At 37.9% G+C, this 21600-nt stretch overlaps 1 protein-coding gene across 1 annotated transcript; it reads left to right on the top strand.

The window, feature by feature from the left end:
• The first annotated feature begins 468 nt into the window (after nucleotides 1-468).
• On the top strand, nucleotides 469-20780 carry LOC111329363 (uncharacterized). The gene is made up of 16 exons (XM_022934044.2): nucleotides 469-817; nucleotides 1285-1353; nucleotides 2229-2333; nucleotides 2994-3089; nucleotides 3791-3942; nucleotides 11075-11172; nucleotides 12458-12584; nucleotides 12869-13020; nucleotides 13720-13798; nucleotides 14325-14435; nucleotides 14909-14991; nucleotides 15781-15888; nucleotides 16270-16962; nucleotides 17446-17829; nucleotides 18339-18704; nucleotides 20497-20780. Exons 1-16 carry the CDS (start codon nucleotides 611-613, stop codon nucleotides 20640-20642), a joined length of 2976 nt encoding a protein of 991 aa, XP_022789779.2. The 5' UTR covers nucleotides 469-610; the 3' UTR covers nucleotides 20643-20780.
• Nucleotides 20781-21600: the final 820 nt, after the last annotated feature.

The raw sequence follows: 21600 nt of genomic DNA on the forward strand, positions 1-21600 counted from the left end.
GATGAAGTTTATAGCCGTTTCTAAATCAACACGTATGAATGAAGATGCTCTTGCAATTAGATCGTAGATCCCACCACCCTCACTGCAGATTTTCTCACTAAATTCCACTCCACGTATTTGATTTTTCTATTGTTTGTGCTCTTTCTTGCCAGGACCAAACATAGAAGACTGAAACTTGAGTATAGCACCAGCGCGAAGGCCGTCCATTTACTCACAATTCCACTCGCAATAGCGAGACACAAAACGACGATTGTGACACAGCTGAAAACTACAGTGTTTATAATCAACCTGAGAAGGGGAGCAATGCCCAGAAGAATGAATACTACCTTTAAAATGGGCGGCATTGTCAACAACCACACTTCACATCCGTTGGGTTATATGCATTTTGCCGTGTTGCATGTTTTTGATTCTCAGCTTAGTGTCTCTAAACTGGGTCAGCGGCTATTCGTCACGTGATCACTTCGCACATGCCGCGGTAAGGAGGCAATATGGCGTCCTTTTCTCCTACCGTCACAACATTTTCGTTTGAGAATACGAAAGATGAAACGAGGAATCACTTGGGAAGATATATAATATGAAACGAAATTAACCCTGTTAAAATAATTTCACGATGATGTTCCAGCAGGCCCCACAACAATCGCTTAAGATTGTCCCAAAGCCTGCAACAACGTCGACAGTTCAACCAACTACTGCTTCTGCCGACTCTCAAGATGACAATAGGTTTCGACAACCCATTACTTTTGATGGAAAACGGATGAGAAAGGCTGTTATGCGCAAAACTGTTGATTATAACTCCTCTGTTGTTAAACTAATCGAGGTACGACAAGTTTTTCTCGCCGTTAAACAGTTGAATCAGTTGAAATCAGTCCACTTTTAATAGTCATGCTTGCATGACATTGTGAGATCTGGAAATTTCTTTGTGTTATTAAAGAACTCGCATTTTATTGTCGCCACAAAGAAATGCCTTAATGTAAATCAGATCATAACTCAATCTTATGAAGTTTCACACGTACACGCATGTTAAATGCACCAAACGAGTGGATGTCCTTACTAGGTAGATATGCAACATCATTTGCTAGATTTCGATTACACTGATTCCGTAAGAAGGTCAAAATTCAAGGTTACCACGTTCATTACACCCCCCACGCTAAAAATGGAACTTTGCTCTTCTTACCTGTACTCTCTTTTTATTTCGTATTTTTAAAAGATAGTAGCTAGTCTTTCATTGCCAAAACTTCAGAATTATATCTATTCACATAGGGCTGTTGTTTACTATTTTTTCAGAATAGAAAATGGTTCAAAGATTTAAGCAAGAGGAGTGGAATGCAGCCAGATGATAGCTTCTCTTCTGATGTAAATATGAACTCTCTCTCACTCCTGAGATCTCTGCACAAATTCTCGTTACTTTATGCCATACATTTCCTATTGTAATTTTTGTGTATCTGAAGTTAACCCTTCAATTCCCATGAGTGACCAAGACAGAATTAATCCTTACCATATTGACATTGAGTAGATAAGTGATATGAGTAGACCATGCAAATCGTGCAGACTCTACATTTTTTGTTTGCTTTATAAAGAAAAATGTCAAGTAGGAAAGTATTAGTTGATTCAATACCAAATTTTCTTAGCTAACATGATGAGAATTGTAGGGTAGACTGTAATGAGATTTATTAAATGAGATCTTGCAATTAGTGCAAGGGTCAGGTGAAGTAATATCTCCAGGAATAGACTTTTCTTCTCTCTGATTGGCCATCCCTTGGACAAGTTGATGGTATTATATGAAAAAAATAAAAATTCTTACTGGTCACTGGTCCTTGGAGAAAAATGGTTATCTCATAAGATTAACATTTGTCTGATGTTTACTTCAGAAATAGTTGCTATCCCAAAGTGAACACATTTTTCCAGTGTTGTGTAATTTCGGAAAGAAACTAACAATTAAACAGAAAAAAAAAGAAAAAAACTTTATTTAAAAATACAGTTGATCTCAAGCAAGGTAAATGTGTTTGATAAGGTGGCACATGGTTTTGGTTGTGCTTTGAAATGGTTGAGATAGTCTGAGGGGTTTTCAATGTTGCTAAAAAAATGGCTTAGTAAACCACAGAAATTTAAATTTACTCAATTCACTTCACTAATACTTGTCAAATTACTTTGTGGGTTGGTTTTGTTAAGGGTTTTGATAAATTTTTTTTTTTTTTTGACAGATTACAGTGTTGTTTTCTCTTCTTCAGGTGTTCCCACCAGCTTGTCTCGTGGAGAATCCCATCAATGCTGTTACCACAAAGTTTGTGCGAACATCAACCAATAAACTGAGATGTCCAATATTTTGTGTTGCAGTATGTAGCCTATTGTTCAAATTCTTGTAGTTGAAAGTAGTTATCATAGAGTGTACACATGTAGGTGTAATTCATTTGCTGTTCTTCTCATGAGCCAATATGAAGTATGATGTGGAATGGCAGATTAATTTCTGATTTCACTTCTGGTCAAGCTGGTTACAGTGACTATTTATCTGATTTATTTTTCAAACTTCACGTGAACTGGCTTAAATGCATAAATGAACTAACTTTGGTAGAATCATCTCATCTCTGCTCTTTTCACAGGTCCAAGCCTATTTCATAGTGTTGTGAACTTTGTGGTAATATATGTGCAGCTGACCCCAAATGTGTCTCTAAAAGTTGAAGTTTTTCTGGTCTTAAAACAAAATCTTCATGCTATTTAGCTTTTGACCCAATTTTTTTTGCTTACCCAATTTTTTTTGTTTCCCGACTAATGTTATCAATTTCAAATAGGACTTTTAGGATAGGACACTATCACTGATGGAAGCTTACTTCATAAAGGATAAAATAAGATGAATCTCACCAAAATTTTTTGTTGTTTAAATTGAAAGTCAAGCTCTTTTTGCATGATTGTTAGATTAAAATTGTGCATTATGCCTTAAAATATTCAATTTTTTAAGTGTCCCGTCACTTTACTTCTCGTTTGGCTTTAAATTTCAGTGGACTCCAGAAGGACGGAGACTGGTAACCGGAGCCTCCAGTGGAGAGTTCACCCTCTGGAATGGATTGACATTTAATTTTGAAACAATTTTGCAAGTATGTAACTAACAGTGAAATGCATGTTCTAATTTTGAATGAAAGATAAGATATGGGAATGGTTGGACAAGTAAATTTATTATTTCAGTGACAGCATCTGAAACTGTGATAAAATACTGATAATCATTTTTGAGACATGATATATGTACCCAGGAAGGATAAAGTAGCTAATTTTTTAAAATTGGCTGTGAGTGAAAAAAAAAAAAAAAAGGTAGGAAATTTAAAGCTGCCATTTTTTAGCCCTTTGACTGCTCTGAGTGACCAAGACAGAATTTTGTTTTACAACATCAGGCTGGAAGGTTATCAGAATAAAAAAAATATATCAGCGAGGGGATTCTTAGTTGATACAACATCAAATTCTCCAAAGCAACATCTTTAGAATTGTGTGGTAAACAGTAATGAGGATTATTAACGAGATCTTGGGATTGAAAGGGTTAAAGTGGTTTTGGTTCCCTTCAAGATGTTCCTGTAATATTGCTTTGACTTGTAAACCATTTGTTTGTTGGAAAACTGGTCTTTTATGATAGGTAATAGCTTCAACAAGCAAAAAAATACAGAGGTTTGACTGTAGTGCATCTGTTTGTTAAGAATATGTACACTGAAATTGATTGCAGAATTTGCAAGTTTTTCTGTAATACTAGTTGTATTAAGAGATCATGGGTGCTTTGTCTGTCTACAACAAGCTAACATTTTTCCCACAGGCTCATGACAGCCCTGTGCGTTCAATGGTTTGGAGCCATGCAGATAACTGGTTGTTGTCATCAGATCATGGTGGATTTATCAAGTACTGGCAGTCCAACATGAATAATGTGAAAATGTATGAGGCACACAAAGAACCCATAAGAGGATTAAGGTTAGACATCAACTCCAGGAACGTGATGGACAGTGTTTAAGAGCTGTTCTTGTCGGTTTTGTACAAATTATAAAAGTTTTTGAGAACCAGATGAACAATCTCCTCCCCCCCCCCCCCCTGCATTAATGTCTGAGAGCATGGAGGTGAAATTTTAAAAGGGTGATAAAGACTAGTGCAGGACATTGTTTGAAAAAAATTCTGGGTAATATTTATTAAAGAAAATTGCCTGCACTGTGTTTCCATGTTTTTTAAATTACTGATTGGATTATTTAGCTGGGATTTTGCAAACAATGTCTTGTAGGATATACCCTGGTAAATAACAATTTTGGCAGTATAACGATATTTTATAGATGCTTAAGCTACATTAAAAAAGGAAAGTATGGCTTAAGCATGATTATTTTTATTTACATTATTAATATTTGATAAATAAAGAAATAAATACATCTGATTGAATAAAGAAGGCACAGATCACAAAATAATATATTTTGAGAGAAAATAAAATTGATCAGTAAATTTACAAGATTCCTAAACCATAAATTTGAAACAGTTATAATCATGTAGGAATCACAACAGTTTAAAGCTGTCAACTATGATCATCAACATATTTTCGACATGTCACCAATTACTTGACAGATGAATGCGCTTAGCACTAGTTGACCATTCATCCAGTTAGAGCTAAAGATTGGCATTCCATCTACTGCCCCCTGAAATCCTTTAATACTGACAGCAATTTATATAGGTTGTCAGCAGTTCATTCCCAAAAACAGCCCCTTCAGGACAACCCTTGCCCAGAGAACCACACTATTGATTTGCAAAACTACAGCAGTGAGCTCAAGTACAGTGTAAAACATTACATCAGAACCTCTATCTGGTTAGACCTGTCAGGCAGGTCTGCTACCATTTGAGAACAAAATATTTCCAAGACTGCTTTTTTTTCCTTTGGATAACTTTTTTTTTATCAAAATGTTTTTTCTCATTTAGGCTCTCTTCTATTCTCTGTTTGGCATATATTCTCACTTTTTGAAAGGTTTGTTTCCAAAAATGAGTTTCTCAACACAATTATTAAAACAAAAACCAAGGATTAGTTTTCCAACAGTCAATGTGAATTTTTCATTTTCACTTTCTAGCTTATTAGATGAAAATCAAGATATGCATGCCATGCACCTCTGTTTTCAGTATTGTCTCTTGGTGCTAGGAAGTCCAAACAAACCAATCATCACAAATTTCAAGATAAGATGACACTTTTATGTCATTTTCCATCATTGAAAGCCTTTGTGGTTTTGCACTGGGTAGCCATTCCAAGTTATAAAACTAAAACTTTTGTGATGAGCATGGTATGGTCATACTTTGATTATCCAAACCTCAATTATCCATGTTTTTCGACTACCTGGACTTGCTCCTCCGGTCCCATATTAATATAGATAATTGTAATCCGTAACAATTCTTTTCCATCAAACAAAGCACTTTTGTTGAACTTTTGATTATTTTTGGGAAGTGTTTAAAATGGATGGAAAGAAAACAAATGTTGACCTTATTCAACTAATGCAGCTTCAAAGAAAGATGGAATATCAATGCAAACTCACTGTAGCAGGTTGAAACAAACTGATTTATGTTGACATGTTAGGTCAAAGGTGGTGAAGGAAAGGTGGTGTTATTTTTCCTCTGCTCTCTAACTGATTTTAAAGGTTTCACCTCATCAGTATGGAACATGATTCCGTTTGTGCCCTTATTGAACTTCAATTTGCTGTCAACTTGCTTGCATTGCTTTTCATGGTTAACAATACCAGATTTTGCTATACTTGACCAAAATGCTTGTGATTTGAAAATGCAATAGATTTAGAGAGAATGACAATGGTGAAGATTACAAACAGAATTGGTGGTTGATGAAAAAAATTTTAATGGGCCATCTACAATTCTTACCTTTCTACTTATCTGTCAGAAATTGTTTTTTGTACGTGTGTGTTTGTGTGTGTGTGTGTTTCTGTGTTTGTTATGTAGGCCACCAAGAGGTAGTGTCAAATTCATTGGAAATATTTTCCTTTGGAAAAGCACTAACTAGAGGAAATAACTGGAGTATAGTGTGGAAAATTTATAGATTGCCCTATTTTTGTCCATCTAAATCCAAAAAGAAAATCTTACCTTGTACTTGTTGCTTTCTATCCCCCACAAAAAGGATTTTTGGCTCTATCAAAAGATTGTTATCAAAAGCTTGATTGACTATAAGACTGGTGAAGGGTAATGGAGATATCTAGAACTTAATTCAAACTCTACCATACAAACTCTGTAAACAAAGTTTCAGGGAAGCTAAATAGGATTTGTTAAGGCACCCATAAGTAGATGTGGTATTTATGGCTGTTTTATAATGCAAGCTCTCATCATAGCCTAGAACTCAGTTTTTCAAAGGGTTGATAATGCCATCTTCTGAATAAGTCTCTATCTGCTGCTCAATACAGGATGATTTGTTTACATTTGTCTGCTGGATAGCAATTTATCAGTTGAAAAAGCATTATCTGTCCATTAAATAACTGGGCTTGGTATGCTAAATATAAGGTAAGTGCAGGTTAATAGATCATCTGTTGTCTGATAAAGCAAGTTTTTAAATTTATCATCAAAATTGAGCTGTACTTTACTAGAAAACTTGCTCTAAACTCTCTACTAGTTGCATGCAAAATTGATGTTGATGGTAACTTGATCATTCAACTTTTCCCACATCATTGGCTATTTCTACCTACAACTTAAAAGGTCACAGAATTTTCAGACTCAGGCAACCTTCAACAGTCCAGGCAATTACTTGACAATGTGCTACCAACCTATCCCTGTTTTGATTTGTCCTGACCTGGAGTATCAGTGCAGCATGAATTTTCATAAAGCACTGACAGTAAGAAAGAGAATATCAATTTTTGGTTGGCACATGAGGCTTGTGGTGTTTTATACCATCATCGATGGCTTTCTCTGTTCTCCACCCATTTTCAACAGCTCCAAGGGACTGGGAAGGGTGGACAGCTTAAACCAACCTTCCCATCCAATCATCAGTGAGAGAACAATTTTTGCTTGAATATAACACCATCAAAACCACCATTTTGATTGTATAGTGTTAAGAGTTCAACAAGGCAGCTTGAGGGAGTGTTCAAGGTGCTAAACATACAATCTGAAAGCCTGGGTCTTAGTCCTATTCCCTGCAGGGTTCTGGAAAGTCATGGGATTTAGGTTTGGCTCCTGGAAAATCATGGAAAGTCATGAAAACCAGCAGACTTTCATGAGTGCAAAGCAATGTAGATCCAAATTGAAAAGCTAAGCAATGAGTCAAAATATATGATTTCATTTTAGTAGAAGTAAACTGTGCACATTGCAAGATCTACGCTCGCAGACATTTTTGTTTACACTGCATTCTTACATGACATACAAATTTGTGTGCCATTCGGAATGAACCAGTCATTACACTTGTTTAACTTAGGTCATGGAATTTTTTCGATAAGTGAAAGAAAAAGTCATGGAAACTCATGGAATTTAACAGATCAAAAATTGTATGAACTTTGTACTGGCGTAGAGACCCAGCCTGCCTCCTGTTAGTTTGTTTGGTTTTTGAATTTCCCTAAAACGCTTAAGTAGTGAGTAGTGAATTGGAATAACTTTGTTCACTTTTCCCATCTAATCCATGGCCCAGTTTAAGTCTGAAACTTGTCCCAAAAAATATTGCTTCAAAGTAAAGCTTGTTTGAACCCTCATATTGGTTTTTCTGGAAAGAGATTTTATCCTGATTTCATAATTTCTCTCTACATCTATGGTCTCCAGTAGGTTAGAAGTAGGTGCTACTCCCCATTTACAAATCAGACAAGTGCTTTTCCTCATCAGGGGGGAATTGAAAAATTCACTTATCCATACCTGTGCAGTTAAATGTGGTTTGGACGAGCTGTGATAAACATTGCCTTAACCGTGTTCTAAAGTTGCAGAAGAGGGCTGCTAGAGTTATTCAAGACGCGGATTGTCAAGCCGCCTCCGTCTCACTGTTCAGTAAACTAAACTGGATACCATTTTTCAATCAGGCTAAACTAACTAAATGCTGTATTATATACAGGGGCATGTACCTACCTATCTTAAAAGTTTAATTGAGCTTACTAGCAACACTTATTCATGGCAGACTAGGTATGTCAACTTCAATATTGCTCACCCTGTTATCAAACGTAAAACTGAAGGAGGAAGAACATTTACTGTGACTGCCTGTCAAGCATGGAACAGCTTACGGCTATCCATGCATAAAATAGCGTCGCTAATTTCTTTTAGGAACTCTCTTTGGAAAAAATTATTTGAAGAACAGCAGCTTTTAAATAATTTTATTCTGTGATTTAGTTATACTTTTGTACTATTAATTGATTTTATCTCTTATCTCTTGTATTGTATTCATTATAATTATTATCTCATAGTTATGCCATAGTTTTTAACATCTGTATTGTACGTAATTTTAGAGGGCCACAGGTTTGTTAGTATTTTTTGCTATTTTAGTGCTACCCTCTTTAAATAAAGTCTTTACTTACTTGCCTACTTACTAAGTGTTATGAAATGTTGAAAAGTAAGAAGAGATTTGTAGATGAATGTGAATTGCTTATGAAGACTATTGAGTAGGTGTCAAGGGTGTATCTGCCTGGAGTGGACCCAGCAAATCGATCATTCCTTTAAAATTTTGATATTCCACATGTAGAATAACTATACGTTATGCAACTGCTGTTTGATTTCTTGTGCAAGAGAGTAGAGAGCTGTGATTGGAGTTATGGTACAATTACAGATGTAATAGGGATACGGAGAAAAGTACAGCATAAAGAAAAATCAAATATAATCAATCATCAATCCTTTGCTACCCCTTTCCATCTTGCCCACTAGCTAAAAAAAGTGTTCTTTCCACCTGCATTAGAGAAAAAGGTCATATGTGAGAGTACAGTTTAACATCTTTGGATTGAAATTGTTATTTCCTCCCAAATCAATCTTTTTTTGTGTAAAAATGTGGTAATGTCACATTGTAAATTTTCATTTAATCTGACTGTGTGGGCTAGAAAGAATAAAGGTTTCTGCCATGAGATCTGATAAATAACTTGCCTTAAATTAGTAAACATCTTCAGTGTAAATATTCAAGCAGGCTTCATCTGGTGTGAAAAAAACAGTTCCAACTTTGAACCCATCTTATCTGAATGCATCAGCTCACAGAAAACCAGTGGTAGTGACCACAATAGATTAGGTGTCACGTTCCTCTCTCTACACACAAAATTGCACCCCAAGCCAGCCATAAGATACGAGAATTCATTTCTTGATGGCTAGCACAGGTTTGCTCAGGCTATTGGTCAGTGGAGGCAATCTAAAGTTAAAGTTCTTTGAAGTGATGATGCCTTCTTTTCCTTCCCACATGCACCATCTTGTACTATTCCTTTTGTTGATTATCTTTATCAAGAAACCAAAAGCTAATCTCATACTATCATAGGTGTACCCTCATGTCAGCATCTTATTAGAATTTAGGAGCATACCAAGTTGGTCTTTTTCCCTCAGTTCAATTTTTAACATTTAAAACCAGAGGAGGAACACATGCCCTTTTAAATGTAGCCTTGCCTACACCCTTAAAATAAGAATCCAGTTTCCAGTTTGCCTTTAAGTAACTTTTTATATTGGTTAGAGATCTGAATAGAAGATATGTTGGTTGGTGCCTTATCTGTCTCAATTAACTGATCCAATTTTTTGCTGTAGTAGTAAACATTTTTAAGCATTTTTTGATACTTCAACTTAATATGTCTGTAGGAAGAAAAAAGTTTTTTGTAAAATTTTCTTTCATGTTACCAATTAGTCTTGTATATAATAAGCTGTGTTCTTGATGATACCAGTTGATCATTTTATGGAGTTCCTACATTTGAAAAAAACAAACAAAGGAGAAGTATGCTCAAAGGACCATAAAATTATGTATGTGTTATTCACCAAGCTTGTTTGGTCAAGGTTGCTGGAATTTGGCTTTTTTTTTTTTTGGCTTATTTATGGATCAAGACAAAGTTGAGGTCCATAAATACAAAAAACAAGGCTTATGTCTAGCCATCTTACCAAACAAACCTAGTCAATAAAGGACTTAATGCATAGCAAACAGACTTGGTTTTAATAAGGATCACAAGTGACTTGTTTATTTTCGAGCTGGGAAAGAAAGCCAACTGTGATGGCATATTGCACTTGTTTTACATTTCACAAATTGGAATATATAACATGGTAGGTTTGCATCCTTGTGTAGCCAATCAGAACATGGGATTTACTCCATCTTGCTCGTGGGCACTGCTAACTTTATAATAAAACTTTAGATTGACCATTGAAAAGGTTTTGCAAAGATTTCCCTCTTTTTGCATTTGGGAGTATAAGGAACAACTTAGCAAAATCCCTCAAAAATTATCTTCAAATGTGCTCCAAACTAAACCTTGAACACTGCCATTTTAAAAACAAGTTAAAAAACCTATCTGATCGTACACCAAATGGCAGAAACCAGAGCTGGTAGTTCAGAAACATCTGCTGCTTTGGTTATTGTAAATTGTAATTTTTTAGACAAAAATTCCTTTGAATATATGCTTGCTCCTAACTGTGCAGACATTGCCAAGAGGGGTAAGACTTTTCTAGATTACCGATAAGCAGCCAAGTTACAAAGCTGAATGTAACATCACAGTGTACCAGGTACAAATTTGGAAAAAAATGAAGAACAATTTTTTAAGGCTTACTCTTTGGAATCCCAAAATGCTAGTTGTATCATAATTTCATATACTTTGTAAGGCAGAGATATGATGTACAAGAATCCTTTCCTTTGATAGTTGCATTCTACATGGAATAGGAATTATAGCCTCTTTAAGTGTACCTGCTGTTATTTTTATTTCCCATCTATACTTGCTGGCATGTCATTCCTAAGTTTTTTATCACTAAATATTTTTTGGTAATTTTTGATTTAATCTTATCTTGTATCGATGGTTAATTGTATTTTTTATAATATTTTTAGGTACTGATCACCAGTTTAAACCAGTGTTTTTTTTATATTGAATTTGCTAATCAGTTTTTTCAGTCTAAGTAAAGCATTTATTATTATTATAGTTGTTTCTATGTTGTGTTAACTGATTTGCTCCCTTTTCAGCTTCTCTCCAACAGATCAGAAGTTTGCCTCATGTTCAGATGATGGTTTAGTGAAGATATGGGATTTTTATCGCTGTTCAGAAGAAAGAATATTGAGAGGTAACATTCTAAAGGATGTTTTGTCAGATCGTGGGAGTTCAAGGATTGGAGGTTGAGTGAAAATATGGGTTGAAGCATGAGATTTGAGATGGTTTCAGAAGGGGTGGTGTAAAATAAAAAAACTTAACAAACTTGAAAGAATGCAAGTAAATACAATTATACTTCCCAGATTCTTTACTGGTAGCTTTAATTTGTTGATATGAGGAGACATCTTAAACCCTTGTTTTTCACAGCTGTTTGTTTTTCAACTCTTTTTCTTTCAAATATAAAGAAGTATTACAGATACATGACAACCCTATATTCCTCTCCATTTCTTGAAACCCAAAATAATATTATTTATTCATGTTAAGGTGATAAAAAAGTCAACAAGAACCTCAACCCTTTACAATGTAGTGTTATAACATAGCTTGTAAATTCGTGCAATCAAATTCAGTAGCGCGAGCATGCTTCAATTTTCCATTGTCCACGCTGGTGACATCAGCAAACAAATGCCTCACGAGTGACTTCAGCATTTTTCATTAAAAAACAGGAAAAAATTCTGCAAAAAAAGTTAAACTAGACATGGCAACAAGCGAACAAGCCAATGAAGATCTGCCTACTTTTTCTTTGGGAATGGATTTTTTAACTCCCGAGAAAGAACTCAGAGAAAGGGAAAACAAAACAATCAACGGTTTCATCTTGTTTCGGAACTCTAACTTCATTTCCATGCATGAATTCATCTGTCAGTTTTTGACCTATCTGAGACAAGATCATTGAAGCATGGCAAAACACTTTTCCGAAAAAAAATAAGCAACGCATTGAAGCGTAGGAGAGGGAATTTCTGCCCTTTATACATAAACTACAGCGTTGAAATTGTTATAAAACAATTGGTTCATACGTCAGCTGTGCGTTCATCGAGATATGAAGCACTTGGGAAGTTTTGGAGAGCACTCAAGAAGCTAGAGTTGCTCTCAGCTACGCCTTGAACAACTCTTACGCATCTTTCGTGCTCTCCAAACTTCCCGCCTGCTTCATATCTTGATGAACGCAGAGCTGACATATGAACCAATTGTTAAGTGGTATGCATATTCTCCATATTTTTCTCCATACATATCCTCAAGTGCTACAAGGGGGAATTTTTTTTAACAATTGACAGCTTCCTTATTTGATTATCAACTCCTTTATCTAAGTGACCTTGATGTTTGATTCAGGGGTTGATAATACAAGGAGAAATAAGATGTTAGCCACTGTTAGGGGTTAGTGGGTTAACCTGTAGTCATGTAAGTCATATCAACCTTTTCTTCAGGTCATGGAGCAGATGTTAAATGCGTAGACTGGCATCCAACCAAGAGTCTTGTCGTGTCTGGTAGTAAGGACAGTCAGCAGCCAATCAAATTGTGGGACCCTCGCACTGGATATGCACTGACAACTCTGTAAGTTTAATCAACTAGAAAAGATGAGCTTCAAGCAAAACAAGGGTACTGATACTCTTTGTGATCCTTAGAGTTACTAATCAAGGGTTAATTTTTTTCTTTGAGAAGAGTTATGCTGGGATGTTCCAGACAGAAATTAAATACATACCAGAATAGCCTCATGGAACAATGCTAAGTAGTTAGAAGATTATTAATTAAATACTCTATTAAACTTTACATTTTCTCTTGAATATGCTATGTAACTTTTCTCTCAACTGATGATATTTAATAATTTTTCCTCTAAGACACGCTCATAAGAGTACAGTAATGCAAATCAGATGGAATCAGAATGGCAACTGGTTATTAACAGCTTCACGCGATCATCTGTTGAAGTTGTTTGATATTCGAATGATGAAAGAAATGCAAACATTCAGAGGCCACAAAAGGGAAGCCACAGGTTGGAATAATGTGGCAATTTGGTTTTATCAACTCAGTTAATAATGTCAATTGGCCAACGTAAAGGGTTTTATAGCTGATGTTTTGAGCCTTAGCTCTTTGTCATTCACTCTGAGAAGGGCAAACACTCAAACGAACAGTTATAAAACCCTTTATGGTGGTCAATTTACATTATTAACTCAGTTGATAAACCAAATTACCTTCAGTTGTTAACCCCACTGACACAGGGCCACAGTTTCTTTAGAAACTTATCCCTTTATAAAGGAATAATGTGTTTTTGTATGTTTTTCTGAAGCATTTCATTGGGCTGGAATCTAAATCCCTACACTGATTATACCCTTTGCAATATTTATTGGACCACAGTCTGGATTTTTTTTCCCTGTAATTTGTGTCAAAGCAGAAAATTGTGAATCCAAGTAGGATGTCATTTATCATTAAAAAATGTGATCAGCAGCTACAAATCCCAGTCACCTCCTGCTGTTAAAAAGTACCAAGAAATGAGTCTAATCTGTGCTTAAAAATAATTAAAAAATACAAGCTTGATATTTCAAAGGATTCACAATGTTAAATCTAAGAGTTGCTATTGCAGGATTCCAGCTCCTTAGCCTCTTACTTCTAGACTTCCTTCAATGATTTACGTGGTGAATGACTGAAATATCTGTTTTTTAGGTTTTCAATTACATGATTTTGTCTTTTGTAGCAATTAGCTGGCATCCTGTTCATGAATCTCTGTTTGTCAGTGGAGGTTCTGATGGTTCTATGATGTTTTGGGTTGTTGGGTAAGTTTGGTTGGGACAGGAAAGAGGACCACCTTTAGGGGGTGGATGTAGGGAAGGGATCTATGGGGTGCACCCACACCCCTCTGAGATGACCTGTAGCTTTCAGATATTATCCATATTCTGAAAAAAAAAAAAAGAAAGAAAGGAGGGAAAAAAACTGTGTGATTTATTTGGGCTGAAGTTAAACATGACAATATATTTTAACCAAAATTATATGTTTACAATTAAAACTGTGCAGTCTGCTTCAAGGTTATTAAAAATCTGCTGTGTGGATCGCTATGTAATCTTAGCAATAAATACACATTGTTATTGCCAAGTCATAAACCTTCTTGGTTGTTTACTTTTAAGATTTGTTTTTGTCACTCGTCAGTTAGGTCACTCCCTCTTAAGAAAAACCCTGGATCTGCCTCTGAACTTACTAACTTTCTCTTTCATTCAGGGCCTTGATCCTGATTTTAATATTTCCTTTATTTTATAGAAGTAAATTGGAAACAATTGCAGACAGTCAAAATTATGTTTGTTTTAGGGCTGAGAAAGATGTGGGAAACATGGAGATGGCTCATGAGGGAATGGTGTGGAGTTTAGCCTGGCACCCACTGGGACACATACTGTGTTCGGGATCAAATGATCACTCCAGGTAAGATGACGTAGAATATAACAAATTTCAAGCCAGCCGCATAGTGACGTCTGGTGATGTGGAGGAATGGGATGGGGTTCTTGTAGAATGAAAGTCTCCATTGGACTGTCATTGAAGGTGACTCTGTATCTCTGTTAGTTCTTTCTTCATGAAGACAAAATAAAAAGATTATTTTCCTTCCTCCCATCCCTCAGGCCAGACTCTTGCTCAAGCTACTTGTGCACATGGCCCTCATTGTCTTCTGTTGTTTATAGTAGTTGTCAATCCCTTGTCTGAAATCCAGCTTGACATTACTTTTGGAATGGTTATAATTAGGGATTAAACTAAAAAAAAAAAATGTCAAACCTGAAGTGTTGTTATGATTACTCTGAGCTTCAGGAAATTAAAGCATCCCTATTATGACCAATAAAGTCAAGATTAATTTTGTTGGATTTGTTAAGTTCACTCTTCATTTATGTTGTATCACCCATTAGTAAATTCTGGACACGGAATCGACTTGGTGACAAGATGAGAGACAAATACAATCTAAATATTGTGGACACTGAAGATGATGTTGGTAAGCTAACTTACTTGCTTGTTTGTTCAGAAGCAACACTTGGAAATTCGCTAAATTACACACTCTTAATCATTTACCACCCTTAAACTGCCTCACCTTAAATTTCAGCTGGCAGAATCATTTCTTAGCTACATCATGGGACGTGTGTGTATATTCTGTTTGGTGTGTTATATAGCTTTGCTCATACCTTTGTGGTGTAGATAAATTAAGGTTCACACATTTACAAAGTGAGACCTTTTGAATTCTTAACTCTTTCACTCCAAAGATCTCTCTAGTAAATCTCTGTACTGTTTGCCATATAATTCATATGATGTCATCCGTAACCCTTTCACTCCAAAGATCGCTCTAGTAAATCTCTGTACTGTTTGCCATATAATTCATATGATGTCATTTTGGAGGATATGTTATTGGATTAACTACATGTAACCATCCCCTAATAATACTATTCCTTATTCTTGTCACCTGTTTGCTTGATATTGTATTGATGTCTTATGAGAAATTCTGTTTTGATCACTCCTGCCAGTTAAAGGGTTTACTACATGGTAAATTCCACAACTTTTTGGTGTATGGGGAAATCTTATAGTATTTTAAATTTTTGAAAGCAAAACTAATGACAAGTTTAATATTCTAATCCTGTCTGGCAATAATCCAAATATCTCCTGTGTGGAATTTGACATTCATTTGGCTTAGAATTTGAGAGGCTATGGTTTTAAACTTTATCTCAAAAAGATAAACTCGGATAAATTAAAAAAAGAAATAGACTAATATTTCTATGATGATCCTCCTCAGATGGTGACCACCCAGGTCTTACAACTACGGCCATTCCAGGAATGGACACAGCTTTGAACCCAGCTGAAGATTTCCCCGATATTGACCGATATGATTTGGGAGAAAAAGGTTAGTTATTAAGGATGGTGCATCTGTGTTCTCTTCGTCAGGGGACATCAAAGGTTCACTGAGACTAATAAGAGACAAGGAACTTGCTACCATAGTATCTATCAAGGAGGTATTGTAAGACTATCAAGTATGATGAAGGTTATCCTTGGACTGTAAACCATTCCTTCAGAGAAGGGAAAATTTGGTACTCTGCCAAAGTCTAGTGCCACTACCTTACTTTTTGATAAATGCCGCTCATTCATTTGATGGATATTATCACTCTTTTTGATGGATATTAAGAGAAGATGAATATATTGATTAAATCACTTCCAACAGGTCACCACCTGTCTCTTACATGAGGAATTTCTTTTTGGCATTGTTTGCTCTTTTTCTCTGTTGCAGGTCCCTCATTTGGCCTAGGTAATTCACTAACAAACAAGGCCACCCCCACTCGACCTCGGCAGGTAGAATCACAGAATCCTGGATTTACTTTACCAAACTTCAAAAATAGTCCAGTGATTCCAGGCCTGGGAGAAATAAAAACAGCTGTTGAGAATGGGAATTCATCTTTAAGACCAGATGCTCCAGCTTTCAAGCCTGCAAGGCCTGGAGAAAGGAACCACATGGGGCCCTTTGAACCCCCGGCTCCGCAAAGACATTTGCAGCCCAACAACTTCCAACCTGAGAAAGGCTCCAGACCATTTGATGGACCTCAAGGGGATCACTCCCAGTTTCCTCCCGGTAGACCCAGAGGAGACTTTGAAGCGGGGAGATCTGGAAAAGAGTCTTGGGAAGAGCCTAGAGGTCCTCCTGATTGGCGTGAGCAGGGCCCTAATGATTTTGGACACCATGGTAGGGATTTCAGGCCAGATGAGGGTGGACCAAATTTTAGAGGGCCTCCTGGAGACAGGTTTCACGGTCCTATGTCTGACAGACAGGGACTCCTGGGATCACCTCCTAAGAATCTTGAGATGGACTCAAGGCCTGGATTACTTGGAGCCCCTCCCCCACAGCAGCCCCAACCTCTTCTGCAGGGACCAAATGGACCCCCACCAGGTACAGTGGGACCAGCGGGGAATGATTTCCCTCGTCAAGGTACAGTACTCCCTTTCATGGAAAAGTAGCCGTTCTTTAATTGGTGTAGCAGAACAATCCATAGTTTTGAGTTTTGATAGGCCCATTAAAATTTTGTATATATCTGGATGCGAGCATGGGAATTGAGCAGACTTTTATCCAGTTCGTGGCAAATAGTTCCAAATGGTCTCCTACTGTCTCATGGTATCTCCAGTGCAAACTATGCGGAGCCTACCTGCCTGACGTGACTTTTTCAGCCAATTACGCAAACCCAGAACGCAGTTTAGAGAGAGCTTTTGAAAAGAAATTTACCGTATTTGTGTGGTCTGTTCTCTAGTTTTATGATAACTTTGGCAGTGTCCTCCACATTTGTCATTGAATTTTGAAAGACAAACAAAAGTCTTGAAAGCGCACTTGCTAAGACAATGGCGTAGGGTTCACCATAGAATTATTATGATAAGATCGTTTCTAATAATTTATATTTTTTTTTTGGAATGGGTGTAGGCCCTGGACCCAACAAAGATCCCAGACAAGACCAAGGATCTTGGCGACCGCACCCTAATGAACGTGAGGGAGACAGAAATGAGCTGTCACCGAGATTTGATATGAGTGATTCACGCAGGCCTCCTCCTCGTGACCTTAGTTCAAGAGGCTTTAGGAGGGGTGCTACGCGAGGACGTGGGCATGACTCACCACCTCGTCTTGGCTCAGATATGGAAGGGCCAAATCAAAAAGGCTTCTCTCATCCACAAAGTCATCCATTCCTTAGCAAACTTAGTTCAAGAGGTTTTAAGAGTGGTAGTCAAGGAATGCACGAAAATAGGGATCCAAGATGGGGAGGACCCTCAGACGAACCCTCACAAGGAAGGGGCCCTGAGGAGCCACCTGGTAAGTAGTGATTGTGACTGAGAGAGTTCTTTAAAACTTGATTTTGATAAATGCGTGAATTAGCAAATTGACAGTCGAATAAAATCGACGTCAAAAAAAGGATTCTTTCAGCGCGTAACGCGTTGCGTGACACGTTGACGCAAGTAGCGGTTTGTTGCGGACTCACTTTGCTGCGCCTCGTGACTCCACGACATTTTGACCACTGTGAGTGGTTTAGCATGGTACTCTTATCAACAACGATATTTGCTGTGTTCTTTTGTCTTTTACCACAACATCGACGTCAAACAACGATTCTATCAGCGCGTGACACTTTGCGCGACACGTTGACGCGAGCAGCGTTGTCTGTACTCTTCTCGACAACGGCAGATTGGCCAATCAAGTCGCGACATAACTGTCAATTGTGGTAAAAATTTGAATTTACCTTTCCTATGAGATTTAATTGCCATGGAAATGTTGCTCTCAGTGTGCGCAAATTCTCACTTTTAAACGAAATTTGTCATTCCCTCTAGGTCTTTTTAACCGACGGGATAGCTGGGGATCTCCTCACGACCCCCGTGCACCACAGCGAGATGAGTCCAGGGATCCCCGCATGATGAGGGGCCCTGGGGGGCCCCCGCCGAGACAAGAGCAAAACCCCTCAGACACAAATGAGAATAAACCAGCTATACGGCCGCTGATGAGCCTCAGTCCTCCGCCTCTGCCTCTGGGACAGAAGGGTTTCGATTTCGACCTTGGTCTTGGGGAAGACCCCTGGAAAGGACCTCCAGACAGGAGAGGTAGGAAGCGGTCCTTGGACCAGGAAGGATTCAGAGACGATCGGGATAGAGGACCTCCTAAGGGCATGCGACCGGAGGACGAATGGAGAAGGGGCCCAGGTGAGAGACCATCTGTTTCACAAGCACGCGGCTCTTTCTTATATTAATTTTTTTGTTCTTTTGGTGTGCTGTTAGGGCGTAGGATTCTGTTGGTTCTGAGTAGTCACATGTGTAGGTTGATTCTTCCAAGTTACGTTCAGATGGTTCAGGGATGTTCATGACTCAAACGTCATATTGACGTACCCCTAAAATGTTTCAGATGAGTCTATTTGGTTTATCAATTAAACCAGACTCGTGATGGCAGTGATATACTGTGATTGCGTACAGTTATGTGTTCAGTAACTGGCTTTCAGAGCGAGTTTCATCTCAATGTCGAAAGTAAACCGGTATTGCGTTTTTGTGGGCGTAAACTCCCTTAAGGTGGTCTCAAACTGATTATTTTTCATGAGGGTCTTCGCATTCTTGGGAGGATTATGCCAACATTACCTTATTTTTTTCGAAGTGGACGGGTATTTAAAAACCGAACCATTCTAAAATAATAATTGGACAACTGAAAAAGAAAGGACAGCAGAGAGGCGAAGGATCATTTTTTTCTCGACTACCGCGTCGCTCGTGATGCACCGTGTATAATTAGCGATTTACGTTTATACTTGCAGGGAGTCATTTTCGGCAAAGTTTATTCTATACTCAAGGGTATAAACCACGATCAGTGCTTTCAAGTTACCCCATATTTTTTTTCTGACACACCTAAACTTGATTGGGTAGACGTTCTATTCAGTTCGTTTGTAATGTTAATGTCGTGAATAAGTGGTTTGTATCGTGCCGGTATTAGTGAACACCTGCTGAGACGAGTCTGTTCTAAGTTAGTAAACCAGCTTTCCAGAGTCAGTGCTTGAAAGTATTCTTAGGTTGCGCATTGCGCAGAGTCCCAGTCAACAGTGTGGTTCGTAAGTCGATGATGTTCAGCGATGTGATTGTTGACATCACCTTTCCTCGTCGCTCACTGGTGTTCAGTCAGTCTTGTTGTGAGGTTTCTGCCAGTCTCTCCGATGTAGCAGGCTTGGCAATCGGACCAATTATCTTTTAAACCGCTCTCTCTCTGTTCCTCGGTTTGCCCTTGTCTTTAACGTTTTTTAGTTGCTGACGTAGTGTAACGATGGATTTTTGGGCGACGCGGGCATGGAAGAGTTGTAGGGTGCGTGAGATGTTCTAAGACATGCCCTTCATGTACGGTATAGTACAGTCAATGTAGACATGCCCTTCATGTACGGTATAGTACAGTCAATGTAGACATGCCCTTCATGTACGGTATAGTACAGTCAATGTAGACATGCCCTTCATGTACGGTATAGTACAGTCAATGTAGACATGCCCTTCATGTACGGTATAGTACAGTCAATGTAGACATGCCCTTCATGTACGGTATAGTACAGTCCATGTAGACATGCCCTTTATGTACGGTATAGTACAGTCAATGTAGACATGCCCTTTATGTACGGTATAGTACAGTCAATGTAGTAAGAGTTGCAGTGTCATTTGTTTTGGTAGTTGCAATAGGCCGGTGAGTGTTTCGTTGGATGAAGTCGTCGTTATCGTTGTTTTTGAGGTATTTGTTCTCGTCGGATGAGTTGTCTGTCGTATTGCATGCTAGTTGCGCTCGTCGTGTTAGAATCCTGATAATCATGGCTTTGTGTTGGGTTGTAAGATGATTCGTGTAGTAATCTTTAATTTTTTGTCTCATTTTCTTAGCCACGCTTACGTGATGCTTGTTACCGACAATGTACCTCGTACTGCGACAGTGCTTTTCTTTCCCAGAGAAAAAGGTAATAAACATTTTCATCTTCTTCTGTAGATCAAGGTCCACCGGATGGTTGGAGAGGACCAGATGAACGCATGGACGATGGACCCTGGGTTGATTTTGGGTCTGAAGGAGACGGTTCCATGAGGGGGAGAGGAAAGCCTCGAGGGGGGAGGAGAGGACGGGGAGGACGAAGATAGCACCTGCTACCAACCATCCCCCTTGAGTACATGAAGTATGCGCACCCAGTTTTGTCAGGAGGTCTTGTCCAAGACGTACTACATGTGGTGTTGTGTCGAAGCTTTTGGAAGCCTACATTATAATACCAAGGCTCGATTACCAGCCGCTGCTCGGGACAGGAGCCCGCGCTCCTCCCCGGGGAGAAACAAAAAAGACCGGACTCGAGAGAGCGGCGGAAATCGAGCCTATATAATCCCCAGCACCGTTTATTTATACTCCGAATATCATGGAGGCAAGCCAACTGACAAAAAGTTGATTCTGCAACTCTTCGACTCTGTGATGAGGCAGACTAAAAAATTTTACGCTGTTCGCCACACGAGAGAGTTCAGTAGTTCTGGTATTGTTTTAACTGAACCGTTGTTTTATGGAGCTAGATTACTCGTTCATCTATTGTTTGCTTGTAATTTGCTGTTTCTTGGACAGTTTTTGATTTAGGAACTGCTTGTTTACATGTTGATTACGCGATTTAACATTTTATACAACTGAAAACGCCCACCGCCAAGAAAAAGGAATAGTCATATGAAGAGGCATATGACAATATCATTGGATACACAGTTCCGCTGATAACATTAATATAACTTCTCACAACTAACTCATGAAGAAATATAAGAAAAATAGACGGGAGAATTACTGTTGTAATCTAGATTACTTAAACGTCTGTTTTATTAATTTCTGTAAAGCTAGGAAATAAACATCCCTGAAAGTATCCGTGTGTTTTGTTTAACCTTTAGCCGTATTCTGAAATATGTCGGAGGAAACATAAAAGATACTGCAAAAGAGAATGAGAAAGTTTAACCTTTAAACCGCTGACCCCCGTTGTTCGTAAAGTGGTTAACGCTATCCACTCGATGAATCGTTATCCGTTATCCGCCGTAATTTTTGTTAACAATCATCAGCTGAATAGTAATTTGTCCGTTG

Source organism: Stylophora pistillata, chromosome 8 (genome assembly GCF_964205215.1).
Source record: "Stylophora pistillata chromosome 8, jaStyPist1.2, whole genome shotgun sequence".
Classification (NCBI taxonomy): domain Eukaryota; kingdom Metazoa; phylum Cnidaria; class Anthozoa; order Scleractinia; family Pocilloporidae; genus Stylophora; species Stylophora pistillata.

Coding starts and splice junctions, on each gene's coding strand:
- LOC111329363 (XM_022934044.2), top strand. CDS start 611: ATGATGTTCCAGCAGGCCCCACAACAATCGCTTAAGATTGTCCCAAAG. Junction 3,943..11,074: donor GAACCCATAAGAGGATTAAG/GTTAGACATCAA, acceptor CTCCCTTTTCAG/CTTCTCTCCAACAGATCAGA. Junction 13,021..13,719: donor CCACAAAAGGGAAGCCACAG/GTTGGAATAATG, acceptor TGTCTTTTGTAG/CAATTAGCTGGCATCCTGTT.